The 23,182-nt window shown below is 37.5% G+C and overlaps 3 protein-coding genes across 7 annotated transcripts in view; 2 read left to right on the forward strand and 1 right to left on the reverse strand.

Annotated features, from left to right (window-relative positions):
- Nucleotides 1-11,817, reverse strand: part of ca12 (carbonic anhydrase XII) — a 27,363-nt gene extending 15,546 nt beyond the window's left edge. For 4 of the 5 annotated variants that reach the window (XM_042410969.1, XM_042410968.1, XM_042410967.1 and 1 more), the window contains exon 1: nucleotides 11,731-11,817. The gene's annotated coding sequence lies outside the window, so the exon portion shown is untranslated. The remainder of the gene's footprint in view (nucleotides 1-11,730) is intronic. The other variant, XM_042410965.1, reaches the window with a different exon arrangement.
- Nucleotides 2,854-10,139, forward strand: si:dkeyp-73b11.8 (BPTI/Kunitz domain-containing protein). Its single transcript, XM_042410970.1, has 6 exons — nucleotides 2,854-5,749; nucleotides 6,996-7,184; nucleotides 7,923-8,099; nucleotides 8,241-8,285; nucleotides 8,441-8,519; nucleotides 8,609-10,139. The coding sequence occupies exons 1-6, from the start codon at nucleotides 5,683-5,685 to the stop codon at nucleotides 8,691-8,693; spliced, it is 642 nt and encodes a 213-aa protein (XP_042266904.1). The 5' UTR covers nucleotides 2,854-5,682; the 3' UTR covers nucleotides 8,694-10,139.
- Nucleotides 10,238-22,832, forward strand: usp3 (ubiquitin specific peptidase 3). Its single transcript, XM_042410963.1, has 15 exons — nucleotides 10,238-11,833; nucleotides 12,156-12,216; nucleotides 12,920-13,057; nucleotides 13,352-13,435; nucleotides 13,666-13,747; nucleotides 14,149-14,228; nucleotides 15,876-15,989; nucleotides 16,527-16,640; nucleotides 16,832-16,981; nucleotides 17,477-17,583; nucleotides 18,176-18,256; nucleotides 18,377-18,495; nucleotides 18,642-18,755; nucleotides 20,159-20,226; nucleotides 20,926-22,832. Exons 1-15 carry the CDS (start codon nucleotides 11,743-11,745, stop codon nucleotides 21,392-21,394), a joined length of 1,872 nt encoding a protein of 623 aa, XP_042266897.1. The 5' UTR covers nucleotides 10,238-11,742; the 3' UTR covers nucleotides 21,395-22,832.
- The last annotated feature ends 350 nt before the right edge of the window (nucleotides 22,833-23,182 follow it).

Here is a 23,182-nt window from a genome sequence, read left to right on the forward strand (position 1 = left end):
GTATAACACCGGTGTTACAGAAAAATCTGTAAACCTTGGTTGACACCACTTTTAACATTCCTATTAATCACCTCAACGGTACTATTTCAAAGCTGTATAACACTGCACCAATCTTCAGTCTCTGATAATTTTGCGCATTACGTGACCCGCGAATCTTAATATAGAGAGAATGAGGTTTGGCAGTCATTTTTGAAACGCGTCCACACGTCATCTATTTGTGCCCGTCACGGAGTCTTACAATGTAAAGTAGTTCATTGAGTCCGCTGGTCTAAAAGCAAACTGGCCCGCGTTTATTCTGGCACTGACCCAAATTATGATAAATGTCACCTAGGACCACCTAATCTCACCCACATGTTTTGGACTTGACCCGCCCTTTCTCTATTCTGGAAATCTTGTCAGCCATCACATCTGTTAATATCCACCCCTCAACCTTAGTTGGCCCTCTCGGTGCTCTACAGACTGACCGTCCACTGCCGTCGTACTTCACTGAAGCTTTTCTCACATTACTTGCGAGGCGTGTTATTCTGATGCACTGGAATAATCCTCGCCCCCCTCTCTCGCACCCAGTGGATAAAGGATGCCCTATCCTATGTGAAATGAGAGAAAATTTAACATTCCCTTCGTGGCTCTAATTTTTGCAAAAATTTGGCAACCTTTCTAGGGCATGTCAAGTACCTCCAGCTGGATATTCCTATTGATCGAGCGACCCCCCGCATACTGATCCAATTTCTTGCACCTCCTGGCCGAGTTCTGCTTTCCCCACGCTGTTAACACGCAGTACGTTTAGTATGTTACTGTCTCCAAAATGTCTTGTAGTTTGGATGTTTTTTTGTTTTTGTTTTTTAATCATTGTTGTTCATTATTATTGTTAATATTACCCTCCCGTGTCTCAGTATCATTACTACTGTTGATGTTTACCCCACCTTACAGAATGTTTTTTTTCTCTTTTTACTTCGTCATATATACGAGGGTTTACGTTTATTTAAGTATGTGTGTGGTTTTGTTCATTCAAAATTTCATAAATAAATCAGATATAAAACAACAACAACAACAAACTGTGACCCACCATGTTCTGTGACGCTGAAGGGTGAAGAGACAAAGGTGAAGAGACAATGGTTTCTAAGGGGCCACTGGCCCCCACTTTACCCTCCTCCCAAAAAGTCGCGAATCACTGCATCCCCACAAATGCCCCTCTACTGCAACAATTACAGTAAAAAGACGTTTCAATCATTCCCGTCCACTCTTAGACATTAGATAAAATAAAGCTGGCAAAGATGAAATGGGAAGAATATTTACATTGTAATCCAACCAAAGACGACATTGTCACACAAATCAAATGCATTGCAACTAATAAAACTGTTTCAGTGCTGTGTGTTAAGCTGTTTAAGTCTGAGCCGTTAACGAGGTGCTCCCAAAGTTTATTTAGGTTATTGTAGGCTATTAATGACATTTTCACAACAGCATGACATGTTGATAATTTGCAAAGTTGAAGCAATAATGTTTTCGGTTTTTTTCTCAGTTATCGTTAAATATGGATTTGGGGCATGGCATAAGGAAGTGTTACTGTCCTGAGGGCTCCAAAGGCAGACCCCTGCTCCAACATTTTTGACCCTTTTGAAATACAGGGTCACCATTTTTGATAAATGCCAAGCTATTAAAATACAATATGACCTTGTTAGTAAGGTGCATCAAGAGGCTGGAGAAAACACTGTGAAATAGATTTGAGATGTTTTTTCCCTTCACCCCACCTTTCTGCAAGTTGAAGTTGAGGTTTGTTTGAAGCCCACTGTCTTACAATACACTGAAATACAATTAACATTAAGTTGGGGCAGAATATAAAAAGAATACTTAAAAAATGATGCCTACCACAACAATGTACACCATATACATACATACATAAAATAATAAAAAATAAATAAATAATTGCATTTACCTTTAACTTTGTAGCCTCATGATAAGTTTACAGACCTATGTACCTAAGTACCCCACCACCCAAAAATGTGTTTTTCTTATTGTTTCTTGACTGAATGTTTGACCTTCACTGTGCAGAATGATGTATGTGCAGAGACACTGGATGGCTGTTTTCATATTCATCTGCTGAAGGGGGGAAGTTTCTCTGTGCTCACTTTAAATCTCAGTTTAAAGGATATGTTTTTTTCAAGTCTCTCTTAAAACAATAGTTTGGTGCAGTGAAACAGGTTTTGCTCACTGTAATCATCTCTCCTGCTCACACTGGCCATGAGAAGATGTCCTCCAAATGCATTTACAATGTAAGTGATGTGGGACAAAATCCACAGTCCTTGATTTGAGAAAAAATTTATTTAAAAGTTTATCTGAAGATAACATGAGCCTTCAGCCATCTGAGTTAGTCAGATAATATCTTCAAAGTTGACAATTAACATAGCCTACAGTGTTATCCTGTTCAGCTGCAGTGGAAGGATCATAACAAAAAGAGGGAATTTGGCACTAAAAAGACAGGAACTTTGAAAGATGTTGATGTGATTTGACTCATTTGGATGGGTGAACCTTCATATTAGCTTCAAATAAACTTTCAAATACACTTTTGCACAGAAGTAGGGCTGTGGATTTTGGCTCCCATCACTTACATTGAAAGTACATTATGAAGGGATCTCTTAATGGTCAGTATGAACAGTAAAAACAACACATGCCAATGTTCATTTGGGCATCTAGCTATTGTTTTAGGACAGACTTGAAAAAATTGTGAACTTATCCTTTAAGACATGTTTGTATCAGCATGGTTTTGTGACATCACAACTAGTCATCATAATAATATAATAAAATAAACATTATTTATACAACACTTTTCAAAAACAAAGTTACAAAGTGCTTTACATGGTTGAACCAGGATTAAAACATTTCAGGACTGAGGCAAGTAAGATCAGGCAATTAAAATAATACAAAAAATGGAATAAAATCCCCAACAATAAAGATAAAAAAACAAACAACAGTAAACAGGTAAGACATGTATCCTTCCTGTTTTAGTGTGCTAGAATTAATAAAAGGCTTTTTTAAAAAAGATATGTTTTGAGAAGTGATTTAAAAGATGTTGCTGATCCTGCAAGCCTCAGATTCTTGGGCAAGGAGTCCAGAGCTGAGGAGCCCTTACTGCAAACACCTTTAGTCTTGAGCTGGGGCTTAGAAAGACACAGCAGAGCCCTGCCTGAGGATCTGAGGCCACGCTCTGGCTCATAGCGGAGCAGCAATTCAGCAATGTACCTGGGAGCTGAACCAAGAAGTGCTTTAAATGTGATCAGTAAAATCGTTAAATCAATTATAAAACTTACTGGTAACCAGTGAAGAGAGGCTAAAACAGGGCTGATCTCCTCCTCTAGTATTTATTAAAAGCCAAGCAGTTTTGTACCAGCTGAAGGTGTGAGATCGTTTTCTGGCTTAATCCTGAACACAATGAATTACAGTAATATAACTGAGATGAAATAAACGCATGGATGACCTTCTCGAGATCAGACTGAGAGGGAAAAGACCTGATTTTTGAGATGCTGGATGGACTTTGGGGGACCAAAGAGAGTTATTTCTGATTTGTTGCCCTCTTCACTGTTTTTTAATGAACATAAATTTTTGTGTCATCTGCATAACAATGGTTCTGGATTTTTGTGTTTACATATATGTCCTAGAGGGAGCATATATATACAGAACAACAAGGGGCCAAGGATGGAGCCTTGGGGAACACCGCAAGTCAGAGTGGCCACAGAAGAGGAAACATGGTGCTATGACAGCACAGAAACCTGATTGAAATTTGACAAAAAATATCATTTATAAAGGAAATCAACTCTAAGTGGACAATCGTCTTTTTTTTATCAAACTTTTGATAAAAACAGTAACTTAGAAATGGGTGTAAAATCTTTAAAATCTGTAGGGTCAAGGTTAGGTTTCTTGAGCAGTGGGTGAACTACTGTGTTTAAGGCATGAGGGAACACAGCCAGTGGACAGAAAGCTATTTACAATAGATAAAATAGCGGGACCAACACTGTTAAAAACCTCTTTGAGAAATCTGGCAGGCATAAGATCTGAAGGGGAAAAAAAGTGCACATTGAAAGGGCCTCAAAGTTATTGAGCAGAGGGGTTGCAATGTGGAGAAGGAGAAGGGTCACTGATTACATGACCAATCTGGAGTTTTATTTAATTTATTTGTTTGTGAAGAAGGATAAAATTTGCTCACAGATCATGTTTGTGGCTTCAGTTTATTGGCTGATACTGATTATGATTATTGGCTAGGAGAGTTAATTACAGATTTGATGGTTTTGAAAAGAATTCTGGGGTTATGATGGTTTGTTGTAATGATGTTGGAGAAATAGGAGGACCTGGCTTCTTTTACTATTATTTCTACTATTATTTTTGATAGGCAGACATTAGTTCTTTCATAATTTGATATGACACTACCAGGCTGTCCTTTTTCCATTTTTGTTCAGCTTGTCTGCATTTTCTCTTTATTTCTTTGGTATAGTTATTTAGCCAACGTGTGCTGCGAGTTGATTGGACATTCTGGATTTTTACAGGTGCTATGGAGTCAAGTACATCTTAACATGTATTGTTGAAGTTGTTTAGTAATTCTTCTGTAGACAAATTTGATTTGTGGCTATTGCTATGTGTAGATGCAGTGGTGAAGGCCTTGTGAAATCTTTCAGCATAGTTTGTATTGAAGAAACATAAGTAGCCACTGTGGGAGCAGCGGGTCGAAAGAGGGATTTAAAAGTAATAGCTTTGTGGTCAGACACACATGAGCTAGCCTCACAGAGATCAACACTATCAAGAATAAAACCAGGGGACAGTAAATGTCCAGGGTGTGGCCCTTTAAGTGAGTGGCACCCTCAACTGACTGAGTGAGATTAAAAGAATGCACAATGTTTATAAAATCCATAGTAAAAGAGGATCCAGGGGGTAGCATATATGTAAGTCACCTAAAATCAAGACTCTGTCAAAGTGAGGCATACTAAGAGCTATCTATCTATCTATCTATCTATAATATAATTTTTTTTAAAAATGTATGAAATCATTTTTTCTCTTTCTTGCCTCTTGATGAGCATACTCACACATTAAAGATGAGGGTTTTATGCTGCAAAAATGGAAAGGTGATGTGAGTATGTCAGCTGAAATGACTAAATAAGAGGATAGTTCTCCCTGAGGTAAATCTATGATGAGGGAGGGTGTTGAACTTGTCCTTTACAAGTTTTCTTTTAATCAAGCCCTCTGAAAAAGGAGGGGTTGCATTTGCAAATTTCTCCGGGTAATCTCAGTTCCGATGTTTAAGGTCTCAACATGCATCATGAAATGACAAAACAACCTGTCTAACTGTTCTTAAATATGCTGATCTGTGCCCTCAGTCTACCCATGTATCATGCTGCTCCCACTAATACAAAAATAAGGAGTTGTTTCAAATGAAACACACACTATTACATATTGAGTTCTGTATATAGAGTTGTTTTTTCTGGTCACACCCTAATACAAAAAACACTAACCTACTTATACCTGTGATAAAGGTAATAAAAAGGGGAAGATGTCTATACCTGCTGTAAACTTTTGTTTCGATTGAAGGTGAATCATTGGGGAAATATTGGTCCAAAGGTCAGTGATGATAACCCACTCCCACTGTAGTTTACAACCTTCACTCACTCCAGGAAAGACTGCACAAAGACAACCAGCAAAATGAAGCACCTGCTAATTTTTGGGATTGCTTTTGCTGCATTCCACATCTGCAAATCCGAGAAACCAGGTAAATTACATTTTCATTTAGCAAGTATATTAAACTACTTTCTTTTAAAATTATAGTTAATTTAAAACTATAACCAAAGACCAGTTTATAGACCTGAAGTTAAGTTTTAAGAATAGGCCAGGCTTTCAGCACATGACCTTTACTGAAAATGAGGAATGTCTAGCCTTGTGTGTTGCTGCAGTTTTAAACAAGTACAAAATATGGTGTTTTACGTATTTTCTGTGTGGTTGTCAAAGTATTAATTATCCTTTTTTGCTGAGACTAAATCAGGAAGATAAAGCTTCACCTTCAGTCCTTTCCGAGCAACATGGCGGTTATATTGGCAGTTTGATCTTTCAGTTTTTAAGGGGACTAAATAACCTGTATTCTGAATCACATACATGAGAGTGATGGCCGTATATTTGTGTGTAGTAAGGACTAAAATGAATTCAGTTCAATCTGAAATCAGCATACTTGATGGAAAATGTTTCCATTTATCATACAAGTCTAGACTGCATCTCTCAGCAGGATATAATTGTATTTTTACCTTTTCAACTGACTTGATGTTCATGTTGTAACTCGCAACTGAAGCCAACAATGATTGTCTTTAGATGTAACCAAAAACGAAAAGACAGTATTTACTGTACGTTTACTCTCCTGGAAATGTTATTTACATGTTGCTAACGATTGTGTTAAGCTGAGTAGAAAATTCCTTCCTCTATAATTCCAAACTTTCAAACACTGAGATCATTTCTGTCTGAGCCTGACTGTTAAGAGCATTTCAACCTGCATCTTCCTCTCAGCTCACTTACTCTGTAAATGACTGGGGAGGCCCAGATTTTGAGCATCCAAGTCTATCCAGTTAGTTAGTTGATTTCCCTCCAAAATCAAGTACATTTCAGTTAAAAGGTGTGATAATAAAGGAACCATTTGAAACTGCTTCCCTCCTGTGAAATCTATGAGGGCAGGAAGACTGAAAATGCACCATAAATGACACTTTTTATTGCTGTCATAAAAAGAGGGAGTGGAGGTCAGTTAAACATTAGCAATGTGATCACAGGTATCTGCTGAGGATTTGTGCTAAAACATTTGTCATACAGTATTTGTGCAATCTTACTGTAATCAGCCAATAGTAACTGACAGTGAATATGCACTTTGACTTCTGATGAAAATACCAAAAAGGTATTTCTTGAAAACCAGAACAACACCTTGTACTTTTTGCACATGCAAAAAAACTAACATGTGGTTTATTTTTATCATCCAACAGAATGTACGTTGCCTAAGGATGAAGGTCATGGCACAAGCTTTGACTTTTGTGTGTATTATGATGCCACCACCGATAAGTGCAACCCTTTCCTATACAGAGGCCAAGGAGGAAATGCCAATCGTTTCAAAAATGAAAGAGAGTGCATTAGAAACTGTTCCGCCAATGCAGAAGCTATCTACCCCATGGATGGTGAGATGATTTTATGAACTTATAGTGAAAAAAAATTTTCATTTCATATTTTATTTAACCACCAACTCTGTGACCACCAACTCCAAAATGCTAAATGTTAACTTCAAAGACTGTCTAACAGTAGATGCACCCAGACAAAAAAAAAATCCTTCTTCCTGGCTGTTTTCTGAGGACTTTGAAACATGAACTGACTAATGATGTAGAGTTTTATGGCCCTAAAGGACCATGAAAGGAAATACTGCATGCCTCCTCGACCAACCAATCACAACCAAGAGAAAGAAAGGCCTTCTTGAGATCAGCCAGATTGATAATTACTTTTTAATTATATGCCTTTGCTATTTTGTGTGTCAGTTTAATAGACCCAAATAACACCGTTTCACCTTTCATAAATTCCTTTCATCTAATTACTGTATGTCTTCAGAGGCTGTGGGAAAGACACGTGAAAGCATTGAGCATTAACAGTACGCCACCAAGTGGTGAAAGAGCAGAATTACTCATGACAGACTATGAATGAATACACCTGAGGCTTTTTTTACAACCTGCTTAATAAAGTTTTAATCATCATCATACTTGATGATACTAATTGCACAGTTTAGAAATAATCAGTCTCATATGTGTTTTTTTTTTTGTTAGTATAATGAATGAACTGCAACTATAACTGCTTTTAATAATGATGATGAAGATGATGATGATGATGATGATGATGATGAGGATGAGGATGATCTTTTCTCTTCATAGCAACCGCGGCTTGCAGATTTAAAAAGGAAGTCGGTGAATGTAATGCTAATCTTTTGAGATACTACTATGATTCTGCTCGTGACAAATGCAAAAAATTCATTTGGACTGGATGCATGGGGAACGGAAACAGATTTACTGACCAAGACGTCTGCAACAAAACCTGTACTGGCATCCACGGTGAGCACAAATGTACACTGTTATAATGATGCGTCAATATGTCAATACATGTTTTAAGACTAAGTCAGTGATGATACTATGAAAAATATGGCAAAAGGTATGTTTTCTAAGACTGTTGATATTCATTGTTTTGGTCTGAAGTTGATGGGGAGGACCCGGAGGAAGACGAGCCAGACACTCCTATTGGTAAGTAGACACACATGTGGCAATGAGTTCAGTGATATATTTAGTTGAAAGTCATGACAAGCTACACATACTTAATTTAATATACATACCTTCTTTATTATTTATTATTTAATCTATTTAAATAAATCCTACTTGTCTTTTGTCCTCTTTAACAGCAATCATCTGTGGAGTTTTGCTTGCTGTGATCGTTGTTTCTATCTTCGTAACGGTGATCGTCTTGACCGTTAAGTCAAAGTAAGATAATTTTTGTTTGTGAAAACAGCATTAATTCATTAATTTACTACTCTCCTGTAATTATGTTAATATTTATTGTACTTCTTTAGGAACAAAGAAACCAAGAAGTCAACAGGGAAAAGTAGAGATGCCCAGACTGACGCACCTCTTCGGGACACCATTGAAATGGCATAGAGGATCATGTCATTGAAGAGACACCTCGATAGTAATGTGTGGAGTTTCCACCAGCCTGGTACTTTGATATAACTCTACTAATATTGATACCAATATTATGAGTCATTATAACATTTCTAAGTTCTTTGACTTTTTTGACATATGTAATAGCACTATAATTTTGTTAAATTTTCTATTTTCTTTCACCTCTACTTTTTGGGCAAAGGGATGTTTCTTAATTGCATTATTTTCCTGAGAGCTCGGTCAAATATTTTTTATTCAACATTAATCTCAATAGCTTACATGATAAGTCAATTGATTGATTAGTCATTCAACAGGAAATTAATTAGCAACCATTTTGACAATGGATTGATCGTTGAAGACATTTTTCAAGGAAACAAGCCAAATATTCCCATTATTTCAGTTTCAGTATTTCAGACTGTTCAGTCACAACAAGAAATTTAGGAAATTGAAAGAGACATTTCTCACCAATTTTGGACATTCTATAGACCAAACAAATAATTGATAACATAGTTTACACTTTATTGTCTTTGCTATCATTATCAATCAGTATTTTAGACAAACATTGAAGCACAGTCAGGAGTAGAAATACATCATTCCACATTTAGAAACTCATTTGCTCATGCAAAATTACCTGAAATGCTTTTAACTATGTGATATTATAATCATTCCAATGTTTCCGATATATAACTGCGTCATCTTCTGGCTCAGTGATTTACTAAAAACAGGCTGAAATCTTTTGAATGTACGTGCCAATTCAAAACTCAACACATACTATATTCAGAGCTGTTTTTGTACAGTAATACTCACTATGCATTGTCTGTTAATATGTTTTCCTGCTTAGCATTTGTGAATCTTTTGTTTTAGTCTGTAAAGATCCCAGCGTAAAAGTGCCTAAACCAACTTTTCACATTTTCCCACATTTATCTAAAAATGGCTGTACTATCTTTAAATGCTCATATTTGGTATTTGGGATATTAAATGATTATTCCCAATAGAGTTGGAGAATAATCACTAACATCTTATGGGAAATATGCTTGTGGAGTTGCAGATTTTTTATTATTCACTGTAATTGTGGAACAGTGTTATTTAACAAAACACATTACAGGTTCTTCTTTTCAAGGTGGTTTTGCACCGGTTGTGCTGCCGTGTTGTGGCAGGGGTTTTTCAAAGTTAGGTTATTTGATTAGTTCAATAAAGGATGCAGTTGGCATTTGTCTTGATGTTAAGTTTCTCATCATTATTAACGCAACATTAAATTCCTTTCGTGTGGATGGTCTTGTTGTGAAATAAAAGAAAAGTTTAACTTTAATTAATCAAGTAGTAGACACGTGATGTGTGAAGACTTTTTTTGTCTGAACATGGATAACTTTGTACAACAATATTCAGTTGTCATTATTGCAGTTGCAGTGAATTGATTTGTTGATTAAAGGGATGTTTCTATTTGTTGTGTTGTTGCATGTGTGACACATTGTTAATACTTACACGAAAATGATTCCACAGTGATATTAAACACACATACAGTGTATAGTAGCAGTAGCCTACACACCACAGACTGCTTCACAGTTTTTCCTCAGTCGCTTTGACACAATTAAGCCTAAGGTGACAATTTTTAGTTTCAGCATCTCTGCTGGGTGATAAGTTATCAAATTTCTCTCAGACTATTTATCAACATATTTATTGTGTAAATCCATATGTAAAATATTGAATCCAACCATCATTATGTTGTAAACACAAATAAAATTCAGAAATGTCACTAATCTGGTATTGTAATAATGCCAGAAGAATTGAAAAAAGGCCATTCTTGAGATTCAAACAGTAACATGTTTCTTGATGATTTGAGCAACCACATGTTGTCATTTCACTTTTCAAGCACATTTATACCCCAGATAACTCCATCAGACAGGACTAGATTTGAGAGTAAAGAGGGAGGCCAACGGATAAGATGTTGGGTATGGTTGCACTACCTAGCCCAAGTTTGTGCCTTTTGTGTATTATAATTTCATAATGGTAGGCTGATACATGGGAGTCACAAAGTCTGACAAAAGACTTGTTCCACTTATTTGTAACATATTTAGGCCACTATTCAGTTGGCTGAAGAGGAAATTCTGTCAATCTTAATCAAGTTAAATGAATGAATTACTTAACTGATGAATGAATGGAAAGTGTCAATTTGGTGACAGCAGGCCTACAGCAGTTGATTAATTTATTTCTGAGACATGAGTTTAACATTTACTTGTAGCTTTTGCAAGTTGAATAAAAGTGAATAAAGTGTTGTGACTCACAGTCACTGGCGGTTGTTTCAGTATTGAGAAAATGTGCGTAAGCGCTCAACTTTGATATAACTATCAACTCAGCTCTAGGCTTAAAGACAGTTCACTGCCTGTAGCCTACATGTTGTCGGGAAGCGATACATTACTACGCATGCGTGCCACGGAGCAACTTCTAGTTGATACGTTACGTCTCACAGTTACGTCTCACAACATGTCTTCATTAGGTTCAACATTACAGATTACAAATGTTAATAGTATGCAAAAAACGCCAACATTAATATGACACCTACAGTAGTTTTTCTAAGCGACCTGGGGGGTGTAAGCGAAGAAGGAAGTAGTTCAAAATTACTCCCAGAAGATTTTTCATCTTTGTTTTGTAGTTGGCAAACGGCCCGAGCCGGCAGACCCTGCTACGTCACTTCCTCAAGTTATTTCCATTTGTTTGTGGCAAACGCTCTCAGTTATCTAGTACATTACACACCAAAGATAACGTTACAGTTTTATCTTACAACATGTCAGGGAGGAACTTGTCTTGTCTATATTTACCATAAATCGACGTAACCTGAAATTATGCGAGAAATACAATAGCTACCAAACGTGTTAGCGTTAGCAAAGACAGGAAAACGTGCGTTCGCAAACACAAGTAGTTGGTCGGCTAACGGTAGCTAGCTAGTTTGGGGTTAATTGGCTAACTATTGTTCGCTTCCTTATTCCTGGTTACCCTTGGTGTTGTAGTGTTGGCTAACGTTAGCTGACTTACTCACAATTGCAAACTGATGGAGTGCCCTCATCTGAACTCAAACGTGAGCTTTACGATCGATTCCTCCAGGTTCCCTAATGGTACTCCTTCCTCCTGGTGCTGCAACGGTAAGTGAAGTGTTTGTCCCTCTTTATTTACAAAAAATAACGGTAATCTTAAAGAAAAAAAAATGTTGGTGCCTGCGCAGTGTTTTGGATCCCAGCCTCGAGTCAGGTTACTGACTCAGATTCTGCCACATTTGTGTCGGCTAAGATGTTGTAGCTAACTAAAAGTGAAAACCATCATAACATATCATAAGGGCAGATGACAATTCATAAGATATAAAGCAACATTATGTCCCTGTCGCACATGAAAGCACATCGCAGCATTAAGTTGCCTTATGAAACTGCACACTTTAACAAGTAAGACAACTTCTCCCTTTTTCTCCAGTTTGCAGATCTAATAAAAGTCCATGGATTTGCCTTACCTGCCTGATGGTCCACTGTGGACGGTAAGTTGTTGTCTGATGTTTCATTTGTAAACTGTATTGAGAGTTGCATACACAACCCTTTAGTAACTGTGTCCCAATAAATTTTATTCTTTTGACCATTTTGACTTTGGGACTGGCAAATCGATTATGCCACAATACATAAGTTTAGGTTTGACAAAATAACTTTAAGGCATGGTCCACTTATTTTATTGTTCAAACCTGAGGAAGACAATCTTATATTTTGGGTATTTGTCTAAAGTACTTTGATAGAAGGGGGATTGTGTTCTGGGGCAGTAGTGGTTGTCTGTTAATCTCAGGGTTTGTTGTTCGATCCCAGGCTCCTCATGTAGTCATGTTGAAGTCTCACTGAGTAAGAAATCGATCCCCAAATTGTATAACAGCTCTTGCTCTACCACCACCGTGTGTGCATGGGTGGTAATGAAAGGAATAATAAAGTGCTTTCTCCTGCTCAGGTTAAAAAAACACTACATAAGTGCAGTCTACTTACCTTTTACCATTTGTGTTGTATTAGGATAAGACTGGTAGTTGCAGAGTATTGTAGCTGTTCTGGAGATAAGAACGGCAATAATTGGTTTTGGGGGGCAGCCTCTGCCATACTCTTTGATAACCTTTGTTAACTTAGGCCTATAAGTGTTTTCATTTGTGAATAATTTTATGGGAATTCAAGATGTAGTGTGTTCTGTAATAACCTCCTTTTATCTAGGTATGTTAATGGCCATGCAAAGAAACACTTTGAAGAGAGTCATGTCTTTGGCATTAGCCAAAGGAAGGGTGAGAAACAGGACAAAGAGAAATCTCATCATTCTGTCTGCATGGACTGCAGCAACTACAGCGTATTTTGGTGAGCTTCCTTCATAACTAACCTATCTATGTTTACAATCTGTGACTCACCGTAACATAACAGGAGCCAAATGTTTCATTTTTCATCGTCGTTTATTTATTGAAGATTAATCAGTTACTTTGCAAGTGATCCAACATTCTTCTGGTTACATGCTGTAAATGTTGATGTTGTATTCACGCCACATTTATAATTGTGTTTAAATGCTGGATTCCTCGTGCAAGGTCAAAATCTCAATAAGTTTATTGCATTTTCAAATATGTATGTGTTTTGAAGGTACTAATATGGATTTTATAGTTACAGATGTGATGACTTTGTTGTAAATGACACCAAACTCGGGCAGGTGCAGAAGGTGAGGGAACATCTCCAGAGTTTAGAAAAGTAAGTACTAATAGGTTTAAATCTTTAACAGTGTAGTTTTTTTTTCCTTATTGCTTCAGTATAATTATTACACATAACAAAGGATAAAAATAACAATTCAAATGTACCAATATTTTTGATGGTGTTGGACAGTTTTTGCCCTAAAATGCAAAGCTAAGATATATCTGCCTGCTCTGGAAGATACAAGTAAATGTGTCCAGATAACATGTTGGTTTTTTTTCCTCTTACAGCTCAGCGCTGATGGGTGACAGACAAAGGAAAAGAAAACTTCAGGAAAGCCCAGCTCCAGACAACAAAATGTTAAAAGACAATGTAAGTGCCCTAAATTATGATTCTTCTCTTTTGGCCTCAGAAGCAAATTGCTGCCACTACAGCTGTGTCCTATCATAAAAGAGCTTGTATTGCTGGCCAAACTTTGGCTCAAATTTTCCTTATACATAAGTCTTCATTCACACTGTGGAATGCAGTGGCTCCAATTAAGTATGAGTCACAGTAGCCTTTTATAGACTATCACAGTATCTTTAAATGTTCCCTTAAAACATGCTTTTTAGTCTGGCTTCTTCTTAAGACATTTTTAGAATGTATTTAAATATATACAGTACCAGGCAAAAGTTTGGACACACTTTCTCATTCAAGGGAATGGGAAAGTGTGTTCAAACTTTTGACTGGTACTGTATGCATACATATTTATGCATGTCACTTGTCTCTGTCAGGATGGGGTGGCTTTAGGTGCTACAGGCCTGCGGAACTTGGGCAATACATGCTTCATGAATGCCATTCTGCAGTCCCTCAGGTAAGGCTCTGCACTGAGGATGAAGTATGTGGGTGGCAATATACAGCATGCCTCAGTAGCTTTGCCCCTGTACACCCAGGGCCCCACGATCAGTCATCCTTTATTAATACAGTCTGGGGCACAGTCAGGGGGATTACGCAGGCTGCTTGGAAACAAGACACAGTCAAAGGCCAGATTTCCCAGCTAACACAAATTTTTCTTGATTCTTTATTATATAATGTACATTTCACATTACTGCTGACCATTTACCAAAGCATGCTATTGATATTTGTTTTCTGATTTTCCTACTTTCCGGGTACCCATTGGTTTCCATTCATTTCAGTATGGTGTTAAAATCAATTTGTAAAAACTTGAAATGCGCTTCATTCCACCAATGCATTCCAGTGAATATATAGTACAATTATTATTATCTGTGCCTGTGAAGCTCAATAAGTTTGGATTCATTTTGAGCATCTTAACAACCCTAGAAAAGTGATACGAAACAAAAATTTGCATCTCATGTGACAACAACTAAGATGGCAAACCACTTGATATGAAAATTTAATTCTGCTATTGGGTAGACACATAAAGGAAACACACTGATATATTTATTATAAGATACAATTGATAAACGTAATCCAAGACATGAGCCGCTTCTATGTCAGTATTGAAACACTAAAGACGAATGGCAGGCTTAATCTCTCATATTTTGTCATTATTTCGATCTGTCCTGATTAACTGACTTTTAAATGCAGAGAAAAACCGTACTGAGAACGATCCAGAATATATTGCCAGACATCTCGAGAAGATTTTAGTAGGACAGCTGGTCAAGCTTTTCACATACAGTGTGGGGCAGCTGGTCTATTACTGTGTGCTTGACTATTGGATGATTGTGAAGAGGCCATGAATAAGATAGTATTTCTCTTAATTTGAGGTGCAATGTACAAATAAAAAGGTATCAAATAATATTGATTTAAAAAGAACACAAATAATTGAATGACGACCTGAACAGCTGAATCAGATTCAATCTAGATTTCTCAAATCCTCAGTCATTTACAGCCAGTGTGGCTTTAGTGCCGTCATTTAAAAATGCTTTCAGATACCTTGTTTATGTGTTGGTGGGAAGCCACAATGTCCAAGATTTGAATAAGCTGCTAAAAAGAATGGCTCTGTCAGCAAGTCAAATAATCATAACAAGAATGTTGTAATTTGGCTAGCTTTTTGCATTTATTAAAAGGGTGTTGTTAGTCAAATTAATATACACCTTCATCTGCATTATTACATAGAGATAACTTAAGTGAAGAGGAAATGATGCCTGCTGAGAAGGCTGGAAAACATTAAAAACCGAAAAAAACTGCCATAATTTGGAAGAGGGTCAACAGTGATGTAACGTTGGCTAGATTTATCTGTTATATAAATGTAAAGACATCTATGATATTGTTAAAGAGAATGAAGGAAGGATTGTATACCTAATATGTCATCTTACATTATTAAATGTATATATATATAGATTTTTTTATGTATATATATACTCTGTCCTCCGTCTAACAAAGGATACTTATACCACTCGCATAGTAAATTACGGCTTTTCTTCCAAACTGTTGTTCTATTTTTTGCCAACTTCTGGGGTTAAACATCATATCACAAAACATGTGTTTCTTTCCACAGTAACATAGAGCAGTTCAGCTGTTACTTCAAGGAGTTGCCTGCAGTGGCTCTGCGCAGTGGTAAGACGGCAGGAAGAAGGATGTACCACACCCGCAGCCAAGGGGACAACAGTGTGTAAGGTCCTCTTCTGAAGGAGGGAGTTATGGGCTCAGTGCATTGATCCGAAATTAATTGTGGCAACTATAAAGTAAAAGTAAAAAAGTTACTTAGGATGCTCCTTACAGCATTAATTATCATAATCGTACTGTAGATTGAGTAGTACAGAAATTGCAGTTTATCCTGGAGGTGACTACAAGAACAAACCCTCCTATACATTGTCATGTAACCCAACAGTCCTATAATTTCTGGTATTATTGTGAGATGGACAAAAGGTAAACAAAATCTTTAAATTTTAATTAGCGCTTTTGTACTACACGACATTACATCATGCAGGTATTTTAGTATTTTCCTGATGTTACAGCAAAGGTTTTTAATCCACACCTGACTGGCAGCCCAATATGAAGCAACACCAAAGAGACAAAACGTTTATTATAGTTTAAATTTAAAGGTCCAGTCTGTGAAAAGCATATTAACTCTGGAAAATTATCATGGTTTGTCAGTAGAAGAGTATTAGATAAGCTTTAGATATTGATTATGCTTTATATTGAACAGGTCTTTGGTGGAGGAGTTCAGGAAAACCCTTTGTTCCCTGTGGCAAGGGAGCCAGACCGCATTCAGTCCGGACTCCTTATTTTATGCTATATGGAAAATCATGCCAAGCTTCAGGTAAACCAACACTGTGTGGAGAAATGATTAAGTTCCTGATACTGAACATTAAACTGTTTTTTTTCAATTTTGTAGTTTCCCCATGTGCTTATGGTCAAGATATTGTTAAAGATGCAACATGCAGCACAGACTGCAACAATCCAATGTTCAGTTACAAGTAATGACATTGATAGCTGTGTTTTTGTGTCCAGGGGTTACCAGCAGCAGGACGCCCATGAGTTCATGCGTTACCTGCTAGACCACCTCCACAGGGAGCTCCAGTACAGCCGGAACGGGGCAGCTCACCCAGTCTCACCTCAGGATGGGGTCAGACTCTCCACCGCAGAGGGCAAATGCTGCATGTAAGTTGGCCCAACCTTACAATTATTTAGTTTTTTGCCAGTTTGTGTATTTGTTTTATGTTTTTGCAGTTTTGAAATGATTTCATATAAAAAAACTAGACATATTTAGCATTGTAGTAGTCATGCTGTCAGCTGCCTGTGACAAGGCTCATGAAAGTGGATGTTTCCTTTTTTTTTGTTCCAATATCCCAGTTTTCTGATGCATTTTGGTATACTGTGTTCAATTTCTCCACTTATTTCTTTATTGAAAACAGCATAGTTTTAACTTTTTACTCGTTGCCTTTAGAAGTTTTAATTATTACATCCAGCATTGAGGTACTTTTTACTTGAGTATATTTTCCTAAAAAGTTTGTGTGTTCTATTTAGTACTCTGTTAACATTTGCTGGTCCAAATGCAGAGTAAGATGCGTTCTTTACATAAAAACCACAAACATTTTGTGGTATGCACATTTATTGATGAACACTGCCACCTGTTTGCATGTTGATTCTTTACAGAAACGGGACTGCCAGTGTTGTCACTTCTAATTTTGGTGGTATACTTCAGAACGAAGTGAACTGCTTGATATGTGGGACAGAATCTCGAAAGTTTGACCCATTTCTTGGTAAGATGATGACAACAGCTACAACAAATGTAGTAATAAATTAATTGGGGCTGTCAAAGTTGGCTAAAAATGGCATTAAATAAATAAATAAAATAATAATGTCCGGTACAGTAAAACTTCAATTATAGATCTCTCTCTTATTCGCTCATTTCAGATTGACCAACGTTTCATTTTCAGTCAATGAAAGTGACGTTGTGTGACTCCTGTCCGTCATGCAGTGCATTTAGTGCAGCGGCCCAGGCCCACACGAGAACTCGCGAGGCAGACAGACGCGATTATGCTGCTTTTTTTTTTCCACAATTGAATATTAATTTTCACAATTGAATGTTTTGGTTTTTTTTACAATTCAATTATATAATCAAATTTAGAATATTTGTTAACAGCCCTAAAATGAATAAATAATCGATCTTGATGAATTTTCATTTGTGATAAAAAAAGGAAAATGATCTGGTGTATTTATGCATGTATACAGCTTGTAAAATAAACACAAACAGATTCAAAGTAGGATTCCTTAAGAGAGGATGCATTGATAATTCCCACTGGTTGATGTTGTACCAGTGTGGAGAATTCACCTCCCTTCTTTTTCATTCAGATCTGTCTTTGGACATTCCCAGCCAGTTCAGACAAAAGAGAAGTAAGGACCAGGAGCCAGGGCCGACATGCACCTTACGTGGTAAGTTCTGTTTCCCACTGTCAGACTTGGTAGATGTCAGATTTTTTGTCAGTGTAAGCATCTTGAGTGTTAAGCTTCATAAGATTCATGAGAGCATTTTGTGTTTGTTTGGTGTTGTAGACTGCTTACGAAGCTTCACTGACCTGGAAGAGCTTGATGAAACAGAGCTGTACTATTGCCATAAGTGTAGAAAACGACAGAAATCCACCAAGAAGTTCTGGATCCAGAAGCTGCCAAAGGTAGGAGATGAACCATTCTCAATATTTTAGTGACAGTTTACTAAATTAGCAACATATTTAATACAACTGTTTATTCTGTGAAAGTAAACTAGTGTGGAAAATGCATTGAATTTTGTTGTAATTGGAGGTTTTGTTCCCAAATGTAGGTTTTGTGTCTGCACCTCAAAAGGTTCCATTGGACAGCCTTTTTAAGAAATAAAGTGGACACCTATGTGGAATTTCCACTGAAAGGTCTGGATATGAAGGGCTACCTGCTCGAGGTAAGCTCAAAGCATTATAAGAAATGCTAATAATGGAATTTCACAATATAGTTTTAATTGTAGACAAGGAATATAAGGACATAGTATACATCTGTCGTAACTCAGTGATTTACAAGTACATTTAAAATGATGAAAAAACAAGGAATAATAAATGTATGGAAATGAGTGATAGTCCTCACAGAACATAGTTGGAAGCGTAATAGGTCAGAGGCCAACTGTGAACCCATAACAAAGTATGCAAAGTAAAAAATATCCTAATACTTGTAATAATAAGCCATTTTCTGTGTCCACTTGTATGGAAGATTCAGAGAGGAAAAGCAAGTTGTTGGTTTTTTTTTCTGAAGTGGTCATAGTGGAAATTTTATTGCCATCACTTCAGTCGTACTTGCAGGGAACAACACAATACCAGTGTACTTGTGCCAAATTTAAGCCTTTGTAATGAAGGGGTATGCGTTGGTAATTTTAAAAAAGGAAAGATCTTAAGCAAAATCCCAGACAACTGAGTTGTCAGCACGTGAAAAATGATTGTGAACGATAATGACTACATTGACGCTGGGCTCAAACAGAGGAGCCACAGACAGCATGAGGAATAGTCTGTTTGAAATGTAGATATTATAGGAGGTCTTTTTATATGCAAAATTGCAGTAACTTTGCCAAACTGGTGATTTAGTCAAACTAAATTTTCCCCATACACAGTCAGCTGATGATGGATTTTTATCCACACAGAGGAAAAACATGTTTTGCTAGCTCTCAGAGAGATCACCGTCAGCCTCTGCTGTCGACTAGAGCATTACTACATCATGATCGTCATAAAATTGCACTGCGCACATTTATAGAGAAATAAATACAGATGTTAAATTAAAAATGCAATGTAAATGGCAGGCCTGTGTTGCAGTAAAGGTGTCATTCATTTCCAGAAGTCACTACTTATGCAGCCCTTGATTGTCTCTTGTCTGTGTAATCAGCATTGATTCATTTGCAATGCACTGACATTATTCTGTGTCAATGATCAGTTAAATGTCTAAATGGCTGCTGGCTCTAGGGGGTGCTCCTCTGCAACAATTTTGTCGTCTGACAATCCTGAGCGAGGCAGTAGTGAGAACTGGAATTTCCCTTCAAATTATTCTTTTTTTTGGTTATGATCCTTTAAGTCATATCATTTTTTGATTTGGTGAAACCTTGTAGGTCCTCTAAAATGCTGACTCAGAAGCCACCCAGGTTTTTTGGGAATTTGAAAGTACCATAATTACTTACTAACTTTTATGTGTGCACCATTATGAAACTGATACCTTTGTCCTGTGTACACATCCGGATACTAAGTTTTAAATATTTGGGGTAAGATTGTGTGGGTGGAATCGAGTGTACAGAAGTGAAATTCCCATCTTGCTTTTTTCTGTTTGCAGCCAGAGAACTCGTTACCAGAAAGCTGCCTGTATGACCTTGTTGCTGTTGTAGTGCATCATGGCTCTGGGTGAGTAGATGTTTTAGCATCTTTCAGATTATTTTCAATACTGAAAATGACAAGAAAATGCTAAAAGTCATGTTAATTGTTAAATTTGCTCTCATAGGGAGTCTTCTAGTTTTGGAAAGTCATACTGTAATATATATTTATGACTTCTGAATTTAAGTTTCATTTGTATATTTATAATTTACTGCACTTACAGCAGCATCTTGCTTACATTAGACTTGTTTTTAGGTCAAGAGATTTTTTTTTTCACACTATAGCTCACAGGTGATCATGTGCAGTGAGGCACTCTCGTCACCATGGTAGCAAAATTAACAGCTGTTCCCTACACAGAAAAAAAATGAACACCCAATAATAAATCCATACATTAGCATCTTGCCTGTCAGTTCTGCCCACCGCAGTTGGCAGTTGCTATTTGAGGTGTGTTACCCAATCGCTGCGGTTTTGTTGAAAAGCCTCGTGGAGAGCTGCAGTTTAAAAAAATCATGTAGCCACTAAACTACGAGTTCCTGAAATGTGTTTTAATATGCCAAGAGCTGTTAATTGGTGTGCTGCTGTTTTACCTTTGACCTCTAAGTGGCGATGTTGTGTTGCTGATAGTGTGGTGAAGCTGAACATGTTCCTCTGACTCCAGCAGCTGCAGTAAATGTCTTGTTTGAAGCCAGACAGCAGAATGTGATATACTGTATGTATCTGTGCTCACAGGGTTGGATCGGGGCATTACACAGCATACGGCAGCCACGAAGGCCGCTGGTACCACTTCAATGACAGCACAGTGACTCTGACCAATGAAGACACAGTGAGGAAGGCCAAGGCCTACATCCTCTTCTACGTGGAGAGGACTGACCAGGTGGCCTCAGACAAGACTGCCACGAACAGCACAGCTGCAGTCACAGTCAAACCCGCTGTGGACGCAGCAGCCGCGGACACTGTTTCTTCAGAAGTAGTTGCTCAGGACAAGGTTGCATCAGACCCGATGGCCACAGACAGTGTTTTGATGGACGTGGCGGCCCCAGATAATGCTGCATTGGAAAATGTGGGCAAAGCCATGGCTGCACTGGATGAAGCTGGCACAGAGAGAATTGGTTCAGTAAATGCTGCAACAGATAGGGATACCTCAGACACGGCTGCAACAGAGGATGCTAGCCAAGCTATACAAGCCGCGGCACAATGATTTTGTCAGACTGCCTCAGAGCAGATCCTCACTCCACTCTGGCTTCACCTCAGTCACATTTCTCACAGTGCTTGATTTAAATAGTTCATTTTCACGTTTAAAGCTAGGGTAGGCAATTTATTTTAGAAGCATTTTTTTGTATTTGTTGAAATTCTCTTTACTTTTTGAGAGCAATCAATAAATCAAATGCTCTAACAAAAAAAGAAGAAAATCCAGGCTGCAAGCCTGTAATAAGTCCATCCAGTCATTTCATTCGGTCCGCATGAAATGATTGGATGGCCTACCTGCCTGTTTACCTACCTACCTGCGTACACTCTGCCCATCTCTTTCATTGTCCGCCTCCAAAACCTCCTCACTCACCAGTCCGTCAGAGAGCCAAGTTTACTTCCATGAAAGTCTCTCGCTCCAGCATTGTTGATAAGATTATGTGCCGTTCAGTTTCCCCCGCCTACAGGAAGTAGTCTGATGATCGCACATCGCTTTTCATTCTGCTTTCTGTTGATATTCCCATCTTTTTTTTTTTTTTTCCTCTCCTGCAATTCATGCAGTCCCATTACTTCCTATTCGTTGGTATCCCGCTGCTCGTCTGACCTCCAAACTTTCCGCTGTGTGAGTGAGTGCTGTAGTAAACTGTTGTGTTGTGTGCGCGTACGAAGCGCGTGCATATGCGCGTGCTCTTCTGGTGGGAGGAGCTTTGGACAGAGAGGAGAGGGGGGAGAGCTGCAGGGGGAGGGCTGTATTTTAAATTCTGGTGTTTTTTTTTGTTTGTTTTTTTTTGTTTTTTTTTTTGCCTTTTCCAGAAAACAGCCTACCCCAGCTTTAATGTATGTGCAAGTATTTTGTTTTTATGACCTGCATGACAGCATCATGTATAATTTGCTGCTCGATTTTGTTTGTTTAGTATGACATTTTACATTTTTTTTTGATGTTGTATTCCTCGGTTGAGGTAGACTTCTCTCCGTATGTAATAGATTCCAAAGGTGATCGTTTAAAAGAATGAAGTAAAAGCTTTAGCCTTGGAAAACCTCTGTTGGTCCAATGTTTAGCCTAGACTGACAATATCCATTGTGTCAAGACACTGTGTCATTGTAACAATATTTGGTGTTTCTATTGTTTTTAAAGTTTCCAATTTTATATTTTCCACCTCTTAAGAACCTCGTAGTTCTGTTTTCCAGTTAGGGGAGATTTTAGGCTTTAGAATGCAATGCATTTATTGACTGACAAGTGCTCATTAGGGCTGTAAAAAGTTGTTTTTAACCTCTTGACCAGAACCAATGTGAAAGAATCATTCTCAAATTTTGTTTGTCTGTATTGGTGCCAGAGTGTCATTTAACATTTTATGTTGATCTGAAACAGGCGCTGATGAAATGCTCTTTTAAAACATGTATCAGAAAAAGTGAAAATGAAAAAATACAATGGAGAATCCTTTTTTTTCAAATGTTTGTTCCTTTTTTTATCTGTGGAGAAAAATGACCTTAAATTTCACTCATTTCTGAAACCCACTCCTTTTGTAGCCTTCCCCCAACCATAACAAATCCATTAGCACAACCAAACAACATGTAGAGGATGCAACTAGACACGAAGACAGGGTTGTTTATTTCTACCATTACTCTTTTATGCCATTCAAAATCTTTTTATTCTGATGGTGCTTATATCTAGTTTTATCAATCTTTTAAATGGCAGAAGCTCCAATTTTTGAATTACTTCTTCACACCTCAGAATCATGCTGCCACACTGCCTCATAAGGACAAATCACCTTAAATATTAGATCCAGGTGAAGTTTGTGAC

Source organism: Thunnus maccoyii, chromosome 5 (assembly GCF_910596095.1).
Source record: "Thunnus maccoyii chromosome 5, fThuMac1.1, whole genome shotgun sequence".
Taxonomy (NCBI): Eukaryota; Metazoa; Chordata; class Actinopteri; order Scombriformes; family Scombridae; genus Thunnus; species Thunnus maccoyii.